The sequence below is a fragment of the Microtus ochrogaster genome, chromosome 1 (genome assembly GCF_000317375.1).
Source record: "Microtus ochrogaster isolate Prairie Vole_2 chromosome 1, MicOch1.0, whole genome shotgun sequence".
Classification (NCBI taxonomy): domain Eukaryota; kingdom Metazoa; phylum Chordata; class Mammalia; order Rodentia; family Cricetidae; genus Microtus; species Microtus ochrogaster.
In genome coordinates, this window is record NC_022009.1 from 78,011,384 (window position 1) to 78,030,103 (window position 18,720).

General features: G+C 35.7%; 1 protein-coding gene across 1 annotated transcript in view; it reads right to left on the reverse strand.

The window, feature by feature from the left end:
* Agmo (alkylglycerol monooxygenase) overlaps positions 1 to 18,720 on the reverse strand; it is a 254,774-nt gene that overhangs the window by 126,499 nt on the left and 109,555 nt on the right. The window contains exons 6-10 of the mRNA XM_005343843.3: positions 9,862 to 9,928; positions 6,397 to 6,462; positions 6,225 to 6,304; positions 3,039 to 3,173; positions 2,071 to 2,187 (exon numbers count right to left, since the gene is read on the reverse strand). Coding sequence (XP_005343900.1) covers positions 2,071 to 2,187; positions 3,039 to 3,173; positions 6,225 to 6,304; positions 6,397 to 6,462; positions 9,862 to 9,928 — 465 coding nt within the window. The remainder of the gene's footprint in view (positions 1 to 2,070; positions 2,188 to 3,038; positions 3,174 to 6,224; positions 6,305 to 6,396; positions 6,463 to 9,861; positions 9,929 to 18,720) is intronic.

Genomic DNA, 18,720 nt, shown 5'->3' on the forward strand with positions numbered 1-18,720 from the left:
ATATAAAATCTCAGTCTCTTAAATTTAATCTGTTTATCCAAATATTAATTTTATTTAGTATTTTGATTATATTAAATATTAATACCCTGATAATTGATTCTGCAGTTATAGTTCATGTTTTGATCTATTTTTTTATTATCTTTCTAGTATAATTTTGTGATTAGTTTTGTAGTTGTCAGTTTTTAATTATTGGAGTGTCATATCCAGACTTAAATTTATGTATTATCTTAGGGAACAACTTGAACATTTTTTGTTAGGTCCCTGAACTCTGATCTGAAACCAGTTTAACATCTGTTTTTATCTGAAGTTTAACTAGAACATTGTTGTACAAACTTTCATTCAGTCCTGTGTGAACATTAGGTAGTTAAAATTCTCAAAAATCGTTAACACTGAAAGTATACATACAAGTAACTTTAAATGTAGTCAACAGGATATATTTAGGAATATGTATATATACATACACGCATGCATATATACATATATGCATACACACATATCCTAAAACAATTAATGAAAAAAGAAGCCTTGAATTTCAAATATAGTGGAGAAGGTTTTATGGGAATTCTTGAAGGAAAGAAAGGGAAGACAGAAATGTTGTAATTGTATTACAACCTCAAAAATAAAGCAAAAGAAAAAATTCTAAGAAATCTTTTTTGTTTTCTATCTCCACAAAGCTAACTGGAGGACTCCAAATCTTCCTTTGAATAATTTTTCTTTACTAATGTTTGCCATTATCTTCTTAAAAATGTTTTACATTTTATTGGAGTCAGTTTCTTTACCCAGCTCTGCTATCTAACTGGGGCCAATCTCCAGGCTTGTCTCAACACAACTGGAGTTGCCACATCCCCGAGTGAGCTACACACACTTCTGGGTTCCCTCCAGTTGCCACATCCCCGAGTGAGCTACACCCACTTCTGGGTTCCCTCCAGTTGCCACATCCCCGAGTGAGCTACACCCACTTCTGGGTTCCCTCCCTCCCATTTCCTCCACATGCTCAGCAGCTTAGACTGGCTGCATATTTTCTTATTTCTTTTTTCATTCCAGGAGATATTTTTGTGCAATTAATTCACAAATTGTAAATGGTCTGTACATCTTAAAACCAGATATATGCAAACCTACCACATTGCAAGGAGTGATGCACAGCCATTATTTGTCCAGAATAACTGTAACAACCTCAACATTGCCAACTCTGAGATCATTTCCTGAGATTCTCATTTTGTTTGTAAAAAAAAAACAAATTCTGTGATATTTTTGTCTTGTGATTATATGTTGTATTTTATCTACTCTTTCATTAGTTACTTTATTACTTTTATCTACCTTTTTTGGATTCCTACACTTTTATGAAGAATATATTACAAACGAATCAAATGAAAAAAAGGAAATTGGTTAAAATACATATTTTATCATTTGTGCACTTTGAAGTCCATTTTCATATGCTTTTTATTACTTTTGTTGTTTCCAGAACATGGTCAGTATAGATAATGTCCATTACCTAAAGTATGCCCATTCCTAAACTATCTATACCAACACAGTCAGTATAGATAATGTCCATTACCTAAAGTATGCCTATTCCTAAACTATCCATACCTCGTAGTATGGATATTATGCTCTTATGCTTAAGCTACCAGAAGTTAGGTATTATTACCTTTGAAAGAAAAATATAAAAGCTGTAAACCTTGCAGTGGAAATTCTCTAAACTCAGTTTATCAAGCAATTTTCTAAACATAATAGGTATCTTGAAACTGATAGAAAATATGCTCTCTTAAGTATGGTCAGTTCTGATTTTTGAAGTCTTTTATTTCGATTAAAAAATATAGGACAAGTCACAAATTTGCCATTTAAACAGGTGTCAAAACATTTGATTTATATTACAATTAGCAGCACTGCAATACAATTAATTAGTTTACATTTCATAATCTTGCAGAAGTTAATTTTCTTTCTTAAAATATATGCTGTTCCCCCCAAATGAAAGCAATTACTAAGAAAAATAGAGCATAGTCACTAAGGAAGAACATATTTTAATTAAAAACTTGATGAATTATTTTCAAATACTATATTAAAAGTACCTACCTCTGTGTTTGCAAAGGTCTCTTCATAAAATGACAGCATCACTGCAAACTGGAGGACGGTGTACATCTTTAATTGCTGGGATGCTGCTGATGACAAGGGGACTTCCTGTCCTGTAACCTAGGTAGACCAGAAGGACATTTTCCTTTACTTTGTGTTGTGGCTCATCTCTCTTGCAAAAAATTCACACTTTGGGAAAGAATGAGTCCCAGAAAATGCTGTTTTTCATATTTGCTCCAGAAGATCTCAGACATTCATTTCCTTGACTAGAAAATTGTCTAAAGATTAGGAAACTTGTTTTTTTTTTTTTTGATGCAGAATATTTTGCCTTCTAGCTATGATTTAGTCTTCCTTAAATGGAAATGTCATGGGTTCTTTATATATATTCAAGATTGCAATAGCCAAGAGGAATAGACTAGAACCTTTCACATCTGAAAATATGTCCAGCAACATGCCAAGAAAGTGAAAGCAGGTGATTCTAGGCAGCATAGAAAACTGTGATTCAACATCAAGTAGTTTTTTATTAAAACAACTTTCTTAAACTACTTAGAAGTACCATGTTGTGCTTTTATTTAGCTAAAGCAAATGTAGGCACTGATATAATTTAAAAATACTAACTTTCACTATTCTGTAGAAAACAGAAAAGTACAACCCTCCTTTCTGGGCAGTTTAATGAAGAAATAATTAAAGTACTTTTTACCTCTATCAAGATGACTAACTACAACTAGTTAAGGATATAAAATATATGTGAGTAAGATATTTAAAAACAATAAAATATTATTCAGATAAAATTGTTCTTTAAGATATCACATGATTTTTTTTTACCTAAAATGCCATCTTGCAAATGACAATCAACTCTTCTTATTGTTTCTGTACTTTTATTTGTGACCTTCATTTGATAAATAATCATAGCATAGATCATGAACAATTGAATAGAAATAATATTTTCCTCTATTGTGAACATTACTTACCTCTGGAATTTCTTCACTTAGGCCAAGTCTTGGTTTACCTGGACCCCATCCTGGTCCTTTGAATAGGACAGAAACCTTATGAAAGAATCCAGGTGTTGCCCAGAATGTATTCCATATATAGAGTAAATGGTGAAACTAGGGGAAAAAAAAATATATATAGTTTACTCTAAATGACACAAGCATTACAGAATTTTAAATATAGTTAATTGTTTACTATTTTATTCAGTGTAATTTACATATTTTAATATACATCATGATAAGGTAGGTTGATATTGATATGTAATCACATTATTTGTTTTAATTAATTCTATACATTCTATATATTTTGGTGTTTTGTAAAAATCTTTAAAGTTAAATTAAATTACAATTTTAAAATGAAAAGTATATAATTAGTTAAAAATCTTTAAAGTAGAGTAAATAAGTTATGAGGTGCATCAAATCAAATTAACTAGCTTGTGTGAAGAAAACATCCTTGTCTATTGGTTCCCTTCTCACATCTTACTAGGTGGATATTGCAGTCAACTGGAGGCATCATAAGATCGCTTATCCAGATATTTTTAAAGCAATGATTTATTGTGTTACTAATATGATATTAACAAAAGATATTCACAAGCATTTCAGCTTGTAGTTTTCTAAGTATCAAGTAACTCATATTTAGTCATGGAAAAGAGGGCTTTTGTGACTGCAGGAGACTTTTACAATGAGTGTTTCAGCAGGAATATGCATTCTTTAAATAACATTCATTTGATATTCACAGAAGTTAAATAACATACTCACATATAAGTGCTCAATAAATTTTAACTATAAGGAAATTTCACACAAGTGCCCATAATGCGCCATAGGACTAAACATATTCATAGAATTTGAACATCAACTCCAGACTCTAAATGTGAGGGTTTTTTTTTTCAAGTATAGAAATGCATTAATGGAAAGAAAAGCTCTTGCTCTCAGAATTTGTGATCATGCTGGTATTTTAGCAGTAAGTCCCTGGATGAATTTAAATAGCAAAGTTTAGAAAAATGGATTTTATAATTACTTGAAATATTCCAAGAATCAGCCTGAGTTATTATAGGGCTTAATGGGGACGTTTCCGAAGACAAGGTAAATGTTAGATGGAGGTTTAGCCCGGGGATTTTCAATACTAGTAATACAGAAAATTAGTGTGTTTAGAACTTCCAACACACATTAAAATGCTAAATCATTTGGTTATTTTGCAAATTACTTCCATTTTATTTCTGCAAGTCTGGATACTAAGCATGAGCGATATATCATAATAGTTTAATGACATTTCCCCAATTTACTTGGTTTCCAATCCCTAGGAACTTTGGGTCTTTCAAAAGAGAACAGAGTGGTCTACACCTCAAAAAGCAAGTGTATCCCTGTGTTTAGTGGGGAAAAATCTAAGTTCCTTTGTGGGTAATAAAACCTAGGTAAGCAATTTAGCTGTATTCGAGGGAAATCACTGAAAATAACAAATTTGTATCTCTTAATTATCAAACACTTAATTATCGTAAGTTGCTGACTTAATCTTTCTGACTAAAATGATCACATAGGAGAATAAACCTTAGGCCCACACCTGACAACTATCGTGCTGAAAAAAACGTTTTTAAATGTAGTTACCTGGAGGCTTACTTCTCGACTTAAATGTGCTGTGACTCAAAAATGCCTGTCATTGTCCACTTTGGCACATAGCAATTCCCATCCATTCATCTACTGTGTGTGTAGTGCTTACAATATTCACTTGCTAGTCTTTTCTCATGCACGATCCTCTCATCCTCAAACAGTGTATGTTCCCAAAGCCTTGCTTCCAAAGGTGTAAAGTATCCAATGGTGATATTGACATCCCCTATAGTCTCTCCCACATCGTCCACAGTGCTGCTGAATGGCATCTGCACTTTATAAAGATGGTCTCATGAATCACATTGGCACCAGGCTTGTAAAGCTCCATCCTAGGGATGGAGGTGGATTTTTCCATGTCTCTTTCTTTATTCATGTTAAGGAGAAAAATCTACCAGAAGTTATGGGAGTGGGTCTTTCATGTGTATTTTTTAAATTGGTTGTAAAGATTTGAACATATTTATTATGTATCTCCTGAGAGACACATCCTGTTGTGAGTACAGCCAAGGGTAAAGATGGAAGTCGAAGTGCCATGTAGGGGAAAATATGTGCCCGTACATATGTATGTTTACCTATGTATACACACATCAGCAATTTTCTTTCCAGCTGTGGATATAGAGTTATCACTTTCACTATAGAAAGGATGGCATTTGGACCTAACTGGTGTATGAAGCCACAGTCAAGTAAGTAGCTTGAAATGAGCTAAGTAAACCTGAGTCTTGGATTCCTAGGGCAAATTTGTAGCTGACAATTGAATCTGGAATTACTTAACAGCTGTAGATAATTCTTTTGTCTCAATGTTCTCTGAAAACTTGAGTAAGTTTGCAAAGCAAGCCCAACAGGAGCCTTTGATTTTGTTACTTCCAGGACATGGCAAGCAGCCTTGTATCCAGACCCATCACTGAGTGACAGCCACAGCTTTTAGAGCATTCTTATCTTTTCCTCATTTGTGATTCCATCACCCCAGGAGCCGTTGTGGTCATCTGATATTGACACATCGGAACTCAGCAGACATTCTTCATTTCTCTAGTGCCAACCACTAAGGCCAGTGAACAAGCAATACCACATGTCTGATGGAAAATTGGTTGGCTCCACCAAGTCCTAGCAGGCGAGGTAACGTGGACCTCACTGATGGATAATACCCCTTGACACCCAGCTCTAAGATGAGAAGGCAAAGGCCTCATGTTGAATTTCTAACCGGAGGCTGAAAACTTGAAGCAAATATTTTTCTTACTGTGGGATCAGCCTTAATTACATGTTGCACCACTGTTCCAGAATACATGAATATATTTAAGGTCTATTCTGAGAAAGAAAAAAAAAACATGTTTTTTAAAAGCCACTCTTTTTGCATTTGAGGTAGAAGGCACATTTGAAAACTCTTATAATGAGTTTTAATGGATTTTGCCCATCTGACTCATATCACTTAACTGCTGAAGCTATTTCAAGTTCTTTTATATGTAAAACATTTTTTCAATGCAATGTGCTCCCACCTACAATAACTGTTTTCCTATTAAACACAAAATTTGTGAAATTGTATGCATTCAGGAAGGGCAATGTTAGATGAATTACCTGAACTTTGAATGGTTCAAATGTATCAATGGGATGCGTTAGACCATAAATAACCTGTTCATTCTCAGCTTCAAATGTCCCTGAAAGATAAACATTACAATATGATTATTGATTTTCTACGAATCCCAAAGCAGCTAATTTAACTCTTTTGGTAGTTGTACATTTTACTTACCAAACATTCTATCCCAAATAATAAGAGTGCCAGCATAGTTTTTGTCTATGCAGTAACGATTTCTGCCTGTGAGACAAAATATTAAAAACAATTTTTCAAATACGTGGAATTGAGCTTTTGAAATATTTTTTCTCATGTTTTTAAAGCATGCAAGAAAAATTCAAGCAATGAAGTGGCTCTAAATATGCTTTCTCCCCAACTTTAAACAAATAACCAAAAGCAATTGGGGAGTTGGGAGTTCCTAGGGAAGACAACAATTAATTGTTCAGTACCAAATAGTCTACCTTGAAAACATACATACAAGTAGCATATTACAGACTGAGAAGGTTGTTTTTAAGAATATGCATACATATACATCACATATTTCAGAGAACCACATAGCTGCCCTGGCCAACCTGCCTTGACAGACATATGACATAGATTTCTTAGGTTAGAGTCCATGACTCCTGGGGCACAATGTGCCTTCAACTTCCTGCGAAACCAAAACACCCACTTATGCAGTGAGGCAGGCAGGCTGCTTTGAGTTTCTCTGTATGATTCCTTAGTAGTCAAGAATGCATGGAAACTTGACAGGGCACTTAGTCTTAGACATCCATCTTGTCTACCAGATATAGCTTGCAAACTTCTCTGCATCCTGGCAACTACAACTGTGTTGGTCCTGGCCATTGCAATTATATTGCATTTCTGATAAAGGATCTAATTGCTCTCAATGAAATTGTCATAGTCTCAGATGTGACCTCTCAGGTGACCTTAGCCCAAAAAGTCAGCACAGGCACTTATAATTAAAAAATTTGTAATTTGTGCCCTGACAATGCTGGAGCATGAATGGGCAGCCCATATATAGCCGTTCTGTTGAACTTGTCCATGTTGGGTTTCATAGTCTAAGCTGATGAGGATGACTGACCAGCTCTCTTCCTCAACCAGGTTTTTTTTTTTGTCAAACTCTCAATATACATTATATATCATATATCAAAAATATATTGAAGCAATAATAATTAGCAAAAAAAAAGGGAGACTGTGAATCTGAAGGGGAGCAGGGAGGAGCATATGGAAGGGTTTGGAGGGAAGGGTAAAATGTTATATTTATAATCTCAAAAATTAAAAAACAAACGTAGATTCTATTCATAGTCTCATTTTAACTATTTTAGTGTTAAATTTATTAAAGAGATAAAGGCTTTATTAATTTATGCACATTTTTCCAATGTTTTAGTTAAATGTCAAGATATAGTCACATAGCTGTTTTTATAAAACTAATGAATAATTGAAAAATCACATTGTTTGGAGGAAAGTAAAAGGGAGTAAGATGGAAATAGATGGATTTGGGGTTTGGGCAATGGTGTACTGTTAAAAGCACTGGTTGGTCTTACAGAGGACCAAGGTTCAATACCCAACACCCACGGAGGCTCACAGCCATCTACAAATGCAGTTCCCAGGCATCTGAACCCTCTCCTGTCCTCCAAGGGGACTACATGTATGTGCTATACAGCTGTACATGTGGGCAAAATACCCCATACACAAATCATAACAATAAAAATAAAGTTTTTAAAAGGAAATGTATGTGTTTGCTTTTAGTTTTGTTTCCCATAGCCAAGAGGATAACTATGAGTTTTTCCTTTGGTTCACCTTCTTACTTAGCTTCTTTAGGATCACCATTGTAGACTCCGTGACCCTTATTTATGGCTAGAAACCAATTATGAGTGAGTACATCCCATATTCATCTTTTTGGGTCTGGGTTACCTCACTCAGGATAGTGTTTTCTATTTCCATCCATTTGTTTTGATGCTATTTTTAGTCTTGCTCTCTGCTGATGTTTCAGAAAGAAAATTAGAACAATATTACACTATTTTAATAATAAAAGGCATAATTAAAAATTAAGTTACTCTTGGAATTAGTACTTTTAGTAATATGTTAATTTTCCAGCTCCAAAACATAAAAATTACAATTTAAACTTAATGCAAGGAACTGGCAACAATTTTTATTTTACATGTTTTGAAACTTAGATAGGCATAATTACATAAATGTTACTAAATCCAAAGGAAAAGAGTTTTAATCTAATAAACCGTGTATGTGCATTCTTGGACACACTTTCTGCGCATGCACACGTGAGAACAGGGCAGAGAGTACACATGATCTAACCCTGGATCTCCACCAACTGTGAGAGTGCTTTGCCCCTGAAGGGATTGAGGCCATGTCTGAAGACGGGAGTGGGCATCACAGTAGGAGGAGAGTACAACAAGCAGGCTTCACTCAGAGACTCTGCTAATCACCCTACGGTGCCCGGACAGCTTTGACCACAGTCTTGGTCCCAAAGGACAGGACTCTGCTCATGCTGACTAGGTCTGCCCGCGGTCTGCGGAATGGGGAAGGGGAGGTAAAGAAGAAGAAATGAAGCTGTTTATTTTTCAGTGTGGACTCTCCTTTCCAGATTTTTCTATTTATGCGCAGGAATCCACAAGAATCTTACACTCCCCTGCTAACTGCTCCCTGGGGACAGGAGAGGTCTGAGTTTGGAAGCGCTAGACACAACCTCTCCGGTGCTGTTGTTGTGGTCCAGGCGAGGGACAAAGGGACAAGTTCCCTTGGAGAAGGCTACCCTGTCCTGTTCCAAAACTGTCTGTGAAGGCAGAGGTTCAGACCAGCGAAGGCACGGTGTTCATTCTTTGTCTTGTGCCTTTGGCATTATGCCCTTAAGATTTATTCGTGCCAGTGTATGCTGAAGTGACTGAGACAATCTCACCGCTATGCGGGCTCCAAACATGCAGAATCTACTATGTATTCATCAACACTATAGTTCACACACACTCCAACTTCACATTCACTTTCCAGTCACAGATAAGGCACATTCTTAATGGTTCCTGTGGTGCCCAAATAAAACACGTTGTGATTTTCCCTAAACTTGGTGTTTCTGCCTTAGGCACCAGCCGCATGGAGTCTTCTCTTAGAGTCATTGCGCATGCGCTAAGTTAGGTAGTAAATTTAGCAGAGTACAGCATTGTTATCAGGTTTTTGCAAATCCCAGTATGCATTTTTTAGGTTTTTAAAACAAGCTTGTTTTTGTTTTTCTGTTTTTTTTTTATTTTGTGATTGACTTCTGTTTTATTTCCTGTAGTACACATATTTCAAATATAAAAGCTTCTTTCAAATCCAATATTTGTAAAGACTAACAATTCCAGTGTAGACAGGGCAGCTCCCCAGCACTGCACTGCGACAGAGTATCGTACAGAGGACTATTCCTATCTAGCTGTTTGACTCACTTCCCAGCTACAAGGAAATAAGATGGGAACCCGCTGAGAGAAGTCACTTCTCAACTTTGAAGCTCCGGCTTCTCTGAAGAGGGAAGGGGAAACAATAATAATTATTTATACAACGTATAATAGTGCAAGGTCTGTATCTGCTAAAGTGGCACAAAAATAACACTGCAGTTTTTAACGAAACAATAAAGGCAAAACCACAAAACTATCTTACCATGATGAACCCTGTGATGGCTGGGAGTGTTAAGGACCAGTTCCAAGGGACCGAGGCTTCTGATGACCTGTGTATAATAAAAGAGAGCCACACACATGGTTACCCCTGAGTGTGTCTACGTATTGCACAAACACATGGCAGTCACATGAGAGATGTGGTACAGAAAGTTGCAAGCTCATTCTATCTACCCCGTCCGTCACAGGAAGGTGGTGCTCATCAAACTGTTGGAGATACGGTATGACAGTCACAGACTTGCCAGACTCAGTTCAGTGGCCAGATTCCCATGGTTTACTGTGTCATCCCAGGAAAACCAGCTAAGCTCTTTGTCTCTAAAATAAGAATAATAATAGTGCTGCAAAATAATGTAATTCCAGACTTCTAAATGTGACTGTATCTTGCATTCACTGTGGCTAATGGGAAAAACAGCCACTATCGGTCATGACATTCAAGGAGCAGGCAATATGTCATTGGCACAGAGAAGGAACAGGATGATGGACTTAAAGGCCTGAACTGCTCATGACACAATGACAAAATGTAACGGGGGCATACTATTTGGATACTTATTTGAAACAAAGCAACAATGTTAAACATTATCTTGTGGGTAATGAGAGGATTAGTAGCAAAACCCATTTGATTTAGAGTGATACAGGCATTAGTACTGGGTATTAAAGTGCAATTTTACAATAGCATAACTGAGGAGATCTAGACTTTGCTAGAAAATACTTTGGAAATGAAAGTAGAAGGAAAAATAGAATATTTGACAGAAATGAATCAAAATCTCTGCTTAATAAAAGCAACATACACAAATACATGACTCTCTCTACTTTTCTGAATTCTATACAAAAAAATGGAGGTAAAAATTTATGAAAAAGAATTTAAAAAATAATTTATAATCTATCAATATATAGTGATGTTTATTAAGCCATTAGCAGATGTCTAAATTCAGAAATATGCTTCTATTTATTTATTCATTTTATTTTTAATTATGCACATTTGTGTGCTTCTTAGTATGGCTTATGGAGCTAAGTGCCATGCCCAAGTGGTTCAGATGAGCCCTTGGAGTGAGAGACAGTTCTCAGCCCCCAAACAAACCTGGGTGGTGGGAACTAAATTCAGGTCTTTGCAATATAGAGCATGTTCTTAACCTCTGGGCAATCTTTCCAGATCCAGAAACACTTCCTATAGAAATTCTTCACTTATGAGGATGTGCTTGGCTTTATTTTATTAATCTCAAATGTTAAAATCAGTTCTATAGTTGTTCTGTAGATATAGGAAGTGGGGTGGCTCACAATATTCTGTACCTGTGGTTTTACCTATCCTCCTGAAACTGAAGATATAACCTCATTGGCAAACAACAACCTATACCATAACACAGGCCTCCACATGGTCTCCCTACTGTCTGTTATTTACAGGCCTGAAAGGGAGTTCTAGCCTTCTCCTCTGCTGCACATTCCTCAGGGTGTCTCAATTTCTGTCTGAAAGGGCAGATATCGGCATGCAAAAGAATGTGAATAATTACATGCCATGTGCTAATTTAGATTTTTCTCTATTCCTCCATCCCTTTCCTGGTTTCTTCCTTTTAGCCTCTCACCAGCCATGCTTTCTTGCCACGAGGTTATTAGATGACAAAGGTGTTATATTTGGACTTACAATGATGATGTCCTTTAGTGTGAATAGAATTACAATGATAATTTCGTTGGCTGTAATTGGAGTTATAATGGTGCTGTCACTGGGTGTGAATGGAGTTACAATGGTGCATGTCCTTGGGTGTGAACTGAGTTACAATGAAGCTGTCATTGGGTGTGAATGGAGCTACAATGGTGCTGTCCTTGTATGTGAATGTAGTTACAATGGTGATGTCCTTGGGTATGAATGGAGTTACAATAGTGCTCTTTGGGTGTGAATGGGGTTACAATAGTGCTGAGCTTGGGTGTGAATGGAGTTACAATGATGATGTAATTAGGTGTGAATAGAGTTACAATAGTGATGTCCTTGGGTGTGAACGGAGTTTCAATGATGCTGTAATTGGGTGTGAATGGAGTTACATTGGAGATGTCCTTGAATGTGAATGGAGGTATAATGATAATGTAAATTAATGTGAAATCCATTTGACTTTTACATTATTGCTAAGAACTATATGACAGAAACATACCCAGCCCCTTCTCTTAACTTCTCATCTCCTTTCTCCTTCCCTCCTTTTTATGATTCCTTCCTTTTTTCCTTTCATTCATCAGTCTTTCCTGTCCATCTATCTTGTCTGCTTTTTTTTTTTAAATATCTGGCCTGAGGTGGTGTGTCTTATCTACCTATTTTCTGGTTATTTCTAGAAGAAATGTATTTTAATCTCCAAATCCATCTCCTTTTCCCTATCAGAATAGTGGAATTCATTTGGATATCAAGGATTGTGGTTTCTTATTATTAATTTCAGCATTGTCATGTACTTTGAATCTATGTCTTGTATTTGTTACATTATAGCCCTCCAAAATAAAGCATAAAACTATTGTCTCACAAATATAGTGTTAATCACAGGGTTTGAGAAGAAGGAGTGTGTTTTATTTCTTACAGCCTATCACTACATCATGGGCTACTGGTGGAAAACTTTGTGTACAGAAGGTTGGTTGGTGATGGTAAAACGGGAGAGTGGGCTCCTCAGCCTTCAGAACATTACCAACTGATGATTTTGATCCAACTTTTGGTCTCTGGCAGAGATTCAGATGGGAAAGGAGAAAGCCGTCTTACCCATGTTTGTCTCTCTCTGGTGCCTAACATTTGTTACAAAAACAAACAAGAAGAGGGATGGAGGCTACTCCACTAAGTGGCTTCTGCTGACCAGATGGGTTTCTGAACTCGAATCCTGGCATGTGTGCAACCGGATCCAAAGCCACCCGAGTGAGTGGCTTCAGATGCCTAGAGTCTGGGCTGTGTGGCGTGCTTTTTTTTTTTTTAATATCAATTTTTTTCTTTAGAAAAACCTTTTGCTCCTTTAGGCCAAAATATAGTGGTATCAATATCGAAAGCTCCTTTGAAATTTTTTAGGTAAAAGCCAAGTATGACACAGCAAAACCAGAGTTAAATTCTTTGGTACTGTGCCTATGAGTACCATGGAGCAGAGGAAGACTACCACAGGGCAAATGACTCATTGTTCAGACAAACCCGTCAGAAGTTCCCATGTAAAAAAGCTCTGTGATTCAAAGTCATGGAGAATTCATTAATATTTAATAAGAGCTGAGCGTAATGATTTAATTATCGCCCACTTTTGCAAATTCAGCCATTTGGCAATTCTACCACATCTAGCTGAAACTCAACTTCCTGAAAACATGTTAGTTACTCTGGGAAAAATCAGACCCATTCTAAGTTTGCAAAAATGTTGTCCTGAGGATTTAAATGAGTTATCTGAAAATGCAAAAATTTATTATGATAGGGCTTAAATATGGTACAGGTCAATTTTCTATTATAAAAAGCATCAAAATGTGAAATTCTAGGGGCTAAGTCACTCCTCAACATTTTAGAAAGTTATGATAAGCCAAATATTCTTTCTACTATCACTTTTGATGATACACAGATTAATGGAGATGGGTTAAATTAAGATGTAAGAGTTAACTGATAAGAAACTAGAGCTAATAGACCAAGCAGTGGTTTAATTAATACAGTTTCTGTGTGATTATTTTGGGTCTAAGCTAGCCATACAGACAGGAGGAACAAGCAGCCTTCTCCAACAGTTTGCCCTGCCCTCACTCCAAAATTTGGAAACATGTTGTGAAATCATTAATTCTTGTGTCTCTTTTGTTCTATGTCCATTTATCACATCCCTTATACTATATGGCAAATCCAGTAAGGAGAACGACTTACTCTTCTCGTTTCCTACAGCATGAACAGAGCTTCATCAACACATGACAGCTCCATAGGAGCCTATTTATAAGATCAACATGCCTTCCCATCCTCACATTCTTATGCTTTCACAGCAATGGTTTGCTCATCCTGGTGAAACTGTTTTATTTATCACAGCGACAGGGAATGCTATTGACCTCTAGTGTATGGAAGGCTTACTCCTGATGGGCCGTCTAATTGTACAAGACAATGCACATGATCAAAATAAGCTGGTGTAGAATGTGCTTAGAGCTGAGGTTGAATATGCCACAGGGATATAGACACCTCTCCTGCAGGCCCTTTCAGGTCAAAGGAAGATTATGGAATGATTTGAACATTTTTCTTTGGATATTGGAGGAGTAGTGTTTGAAGGATTGAGTCTGGTTGTCATTCTCAAGGACAGAGGTAATAAATATGTCCAGAACAACGGGATTGAAAATGAGGAAAGTAAGACCAAGCATAACAATTATTAAACATTTTGGCAATTAAAAGCAACAGCCAAAATGAAGGTGAAGTGGAGATATAAAGGCAAACAACAGAGCAATATAGGAGAGAGAATGGCTAAATAAGTTCTGATGCTCATTGTCAGGAGAACCCATTTAATAATTCTTGAATTCTTACAATGTAGATTTGAGACAGACACAGAAATGTCAATTCCTGTGTCACCTGTAGTTTCTAAGTAAGCTTTTGAAAATCCTTGCATTCTGCTTACCCTAGAGTCACAACCAATGTCTTAAGCTATTGAAAGGCTGGTGAGCCTACTGTCTTATCTCAGTGATCAGTTTGAATGATTCTGCTGTGGTGAAATGAAATGCACAGTGAATCCACTAATTAATACTTATCACCAGCTGATCACATGTTTCCCATTTTCTGATTGTCACCCATTACCTGAAAAACATTGCCTTTTTAAAATTCAAACTGAAATGTTGCTTGGAGTAGGAACAATGTTCAAAAAAATTCTATTCTCAGTTATTGTCCTATTTTAAATTATTTCTTAGGCAGATAACTTAGGTTCTATGCAATTTTTGTTCTCAAATATTTTTAGAACCGGTGATTTCTATATTCATTTTTCAGTAAGAAGAAAAGGGGTGTTAACATACACAGAGCAGTGGTGAAGGACCCCTTTAAATGAACACTTTGCAAATCTTCTGAGCTCAAGGCCAACCTGGTCTACAGAGTGAGTTCTAGGACAGTCAGAGCTACACAGAAAGACCCTGTCTAAAAAAAAAAAAAAAAACAATGAAAAGGCTATTGACATACTAAAATTGGAAAACATCACTTTCAACAAAAATATTCAGTTAATTTATTACAAATCAGTGCATTAAAATTCCTCAAAAAATGCATTTTCTTCCCTCAGCCCTGTGAGAAGTAAGAAAATAACAATAATGCTTGCTAAATCTTAAAACAAATATGTATTTCTACTTTGTTATCAAATTTTAGAAGAATGTTGAGAACACAATGTAATAGTTCCTTCAGTTTTTATATCTGCAAATGGCTGTTAAAATACTAAAATACAGGCTTGAAAATCCATAGGGATATTTATAACCACTTTTCAGAAAAAATTCATGAGTCTATGGTTCATTTTAACGTTATTTCCAGTAAGAAATGGTTACAAATAATCTTCCTTCCTGTGTGAGAGGTAACACAGCTAATGGGTACAGTATGTTCTAGGGAGCATGTGTTTTTTGGGAATTCTCCTTATAAAACTGACTGTGCAGCAATATGATAGATCCTGGGGAGCAACTGCCTTGAGTACACAGACATCTCCATCTCAGGAGCGATGGCGGCACTCAGATGAACATGGCTTAGAGTGGTGACATGGACTGTAGCTGCTCAAGACTTACGGCAGCAGGCATGATTGATGGACCAGAGACCCAGATCACTGTGGGTCTCCTCATTCCAATGCATCTAGTGTGAGAGGAATACTATGTCAGTCCCTTAGGCATCTATCAGCTCTCATTTGTCATCATTGTTATGTTTTATTCAACAAAGAAATATACACCTTAAGTGCAACTGAAAATGGAAAAATTTTTCAGGTAAAACCGATGCCATGGAACTCAAACTCAAATGAACTAACAGTTGTAATGCAATGAGTTTTTATTCATAGTTTAATACCACACTCTTTTTCCTGCTGTTCACCATCTTCTTAATTTCCTTCCCCCTCTCCTTTTTGCTTATTGATTATAATCAGAAATCTATGCATGAATGAATAATCTAAATATTTGTACATATAAATGTATACAATATCTATGAAGACTTTTTATAATTTTTACACTACTTTATGTATGTTTTTGAAACATGAATGGTTATAAATACTTCTGTCACCATTGAACAGTCATATTTATTCCAATTTACAAATAAAAAACATGAAGCACACATGTGTCAATGTACATGTCTGTGTCTTATGTTTACCTTTATTAGATCTATACCTCATATATTGAATATTAAATATATTCTCAAATACCAAATGATTACTACTTTAACTATTAAATTACTAAAATCACTTTCTTTGCACTGTATAAATAACCAAAGCATTTAAATATGATCAGAATCTTGTATTTAAGTTGACTTTTGTATTTAACTGAGAAAGATCTATCTTAGCATTCATGCACTCTGTGTCTTGTCAGTTGCTAAGAACTTTCACAGGAATTTAGAAGTCAAATGAAATAAACTGCATGGGAAATTCTTAAGTGAAGTTCTTTACAAGACTGAGTAACTCCCAATAAAAAGTTAAAATTATGATAAAATATATTAACAAAATACTAAAAAAAGCAAATTGCTCTTTTTTTCTCTCTTGGGACTGACAAGAAAATCACTCATCTTTTTTTTCTTTACAGTGACTACTGCATATGTGATTGATTTGAATTCATAATCAGTTTGAATTCATAGTTGGTAAAATCTAGTAAGAAACAACCTGAGTTTTCTTTTAGATCTCAAGGTGAAAAAACTTATAGTAAAGATGCAGGCTCTAAACAGTCTTGCTTCACTAAAGTGAAGTCTTTATTCACTAACTTCTTTGTTGGCCAGGAGGCCATCAACATCAGCTTCATCCATTCTGTATTTCTTAGATACACAAGATTTTTGTTCTAAGATTTCTTGAGAGGACACAGATATACAAAGAAAATTACAGTGTTGCATCTGGAAATCAAATGATCTACTTCAAATGATGTCATAAAATGTTAAAGAATATTATAGAAATGTACATTTTACTATTAGTAGCACAGCGGGAATTCTTAATTAAAATTTTAGAAAAAATGTTGTGAAATTCTTGAACCACATACACCTATATATTAAAAAGACTTATAGTTGTTACTTTGAATTGGTTGATTTTTTAATTACTCATTGTTTTCTTTGTTAAGAGCTTAATTGGCTTGAGGATTTGTGGAATATTTTATATTGTTGCTGAGGGTCTGTTGAAGAAATGAAAAACAAAACCTTAATTGCATCCTCCACCAGTGTTGCTATGTTAATTCAGGACAACACACTCTAGTATTTAGACAGATGGTGGTGGCAGGCATGTTAGTGCCAAACTCTCTACAGGGAAGCAGGAGAAAGTAGAGTTCTTAGGATATGTGCTTGTCTGCCTAGTTTTACACTTTGAAATCCCAGACAAATGCTGATTTATTCATGGCCAGATGTTTTCCTACCTGATTCGGCAGTTTACTACACCAGTAGGCATGTAACATGGAAGTAGCTGACTTTCCACACCAAGGAGTGAAAAAAAAATATTTATAGTTTGGAAATAAAACAATCGTTAGGGATCCAGACTGTTGTGATCATAAGGCGCTTCATAGGGAGTATGTTTCTGATGGATCTGTAGTGTAGGGTTAAAGGCTTAAAGTCTTGGATTGAACAGAGTCTGGCATTGGGCTATGTTTAGATAGTAAACAAGTTTTAAAAGACTGGGTTTATAATAAATTATCTGGCAGGCTGATTCTTGACACTTCTGATTACAGGAGTCTTCTACAAGAAAACACTGTTAGTACAAGGTTGGCATTCATTTAATTTGTTTTATCTTACACTTAAATAACTTTCTAAAGAAAAATAAATACAAGCAAATTCTAAACATGTTGCCTCAAGGAGAGATGCATTCCTGGTGACTTATTTTTTAATCATTACTTTTTAAATTGAAATATAATTGCAAAATTTTTCTTCTACTTCCTTTCCTCCCTGTAGCTCCTCCCATATGCCCCCAAACTCTTGGTCTATCTCAAATTCATGGGTTCTTTTCTTTACCAGTGACTTATTTCTAATACCTTTTTAATTACCAGAGGAAAACAGGAAGCAGCCATAGTCGTAAGCACATTAATCCTAAAAAGTCCACTCTTAAGTATCATTTTGCCAGTTCGTGTGTCCAATGATAAAATCAGCCACATTGTTCTAAATAACATGATGCTACTCTAAGAGGAAATGCTTTAAAAACTGATAAATTGAGTAGTGTATGTTAGAAATCCACCCTGAGAGCTAGAGTGAGGCTCAGTGCTTAAATGAACCTCCTGGTCTTGCAGAGGACCAGGGTTCTGTTTCCAGCACCCACACAGCAGGTCATAGCCACTGACAACTCCAGCTTCAGGAACTCTGATGACCTCTTCTGAACTCTGCAGGTTAATAGGAATACATACACATAGTACATATACTAGAAGGATGGCAAAATAACCGTATACATTAAATATATATAATTTAAAAACTCTACTCCCGGAAGTCCTGAAATGTATGCTGTATTCATTTGAATATTCCATAACTCTTATTTTGACATACTCATATTCCCAAATCAACAAAGGACATATGAATCTCCAACTGGGTTTCTCTTCTCAAAAGTTAAATCTCCTTACTGTTATTCATTATTAAATTGTTTGTCAAACATATTTACACATACAAATCTGTTTAAAGTCAAATATTTATTTGTGTCTATGTGTGTGCCTGTTCATGTTTGTATGGGTGAATAGGTGTGTGTGTGTGTGTGTGTGTGTGTGTGTGTGTGTGTGTGTGTGT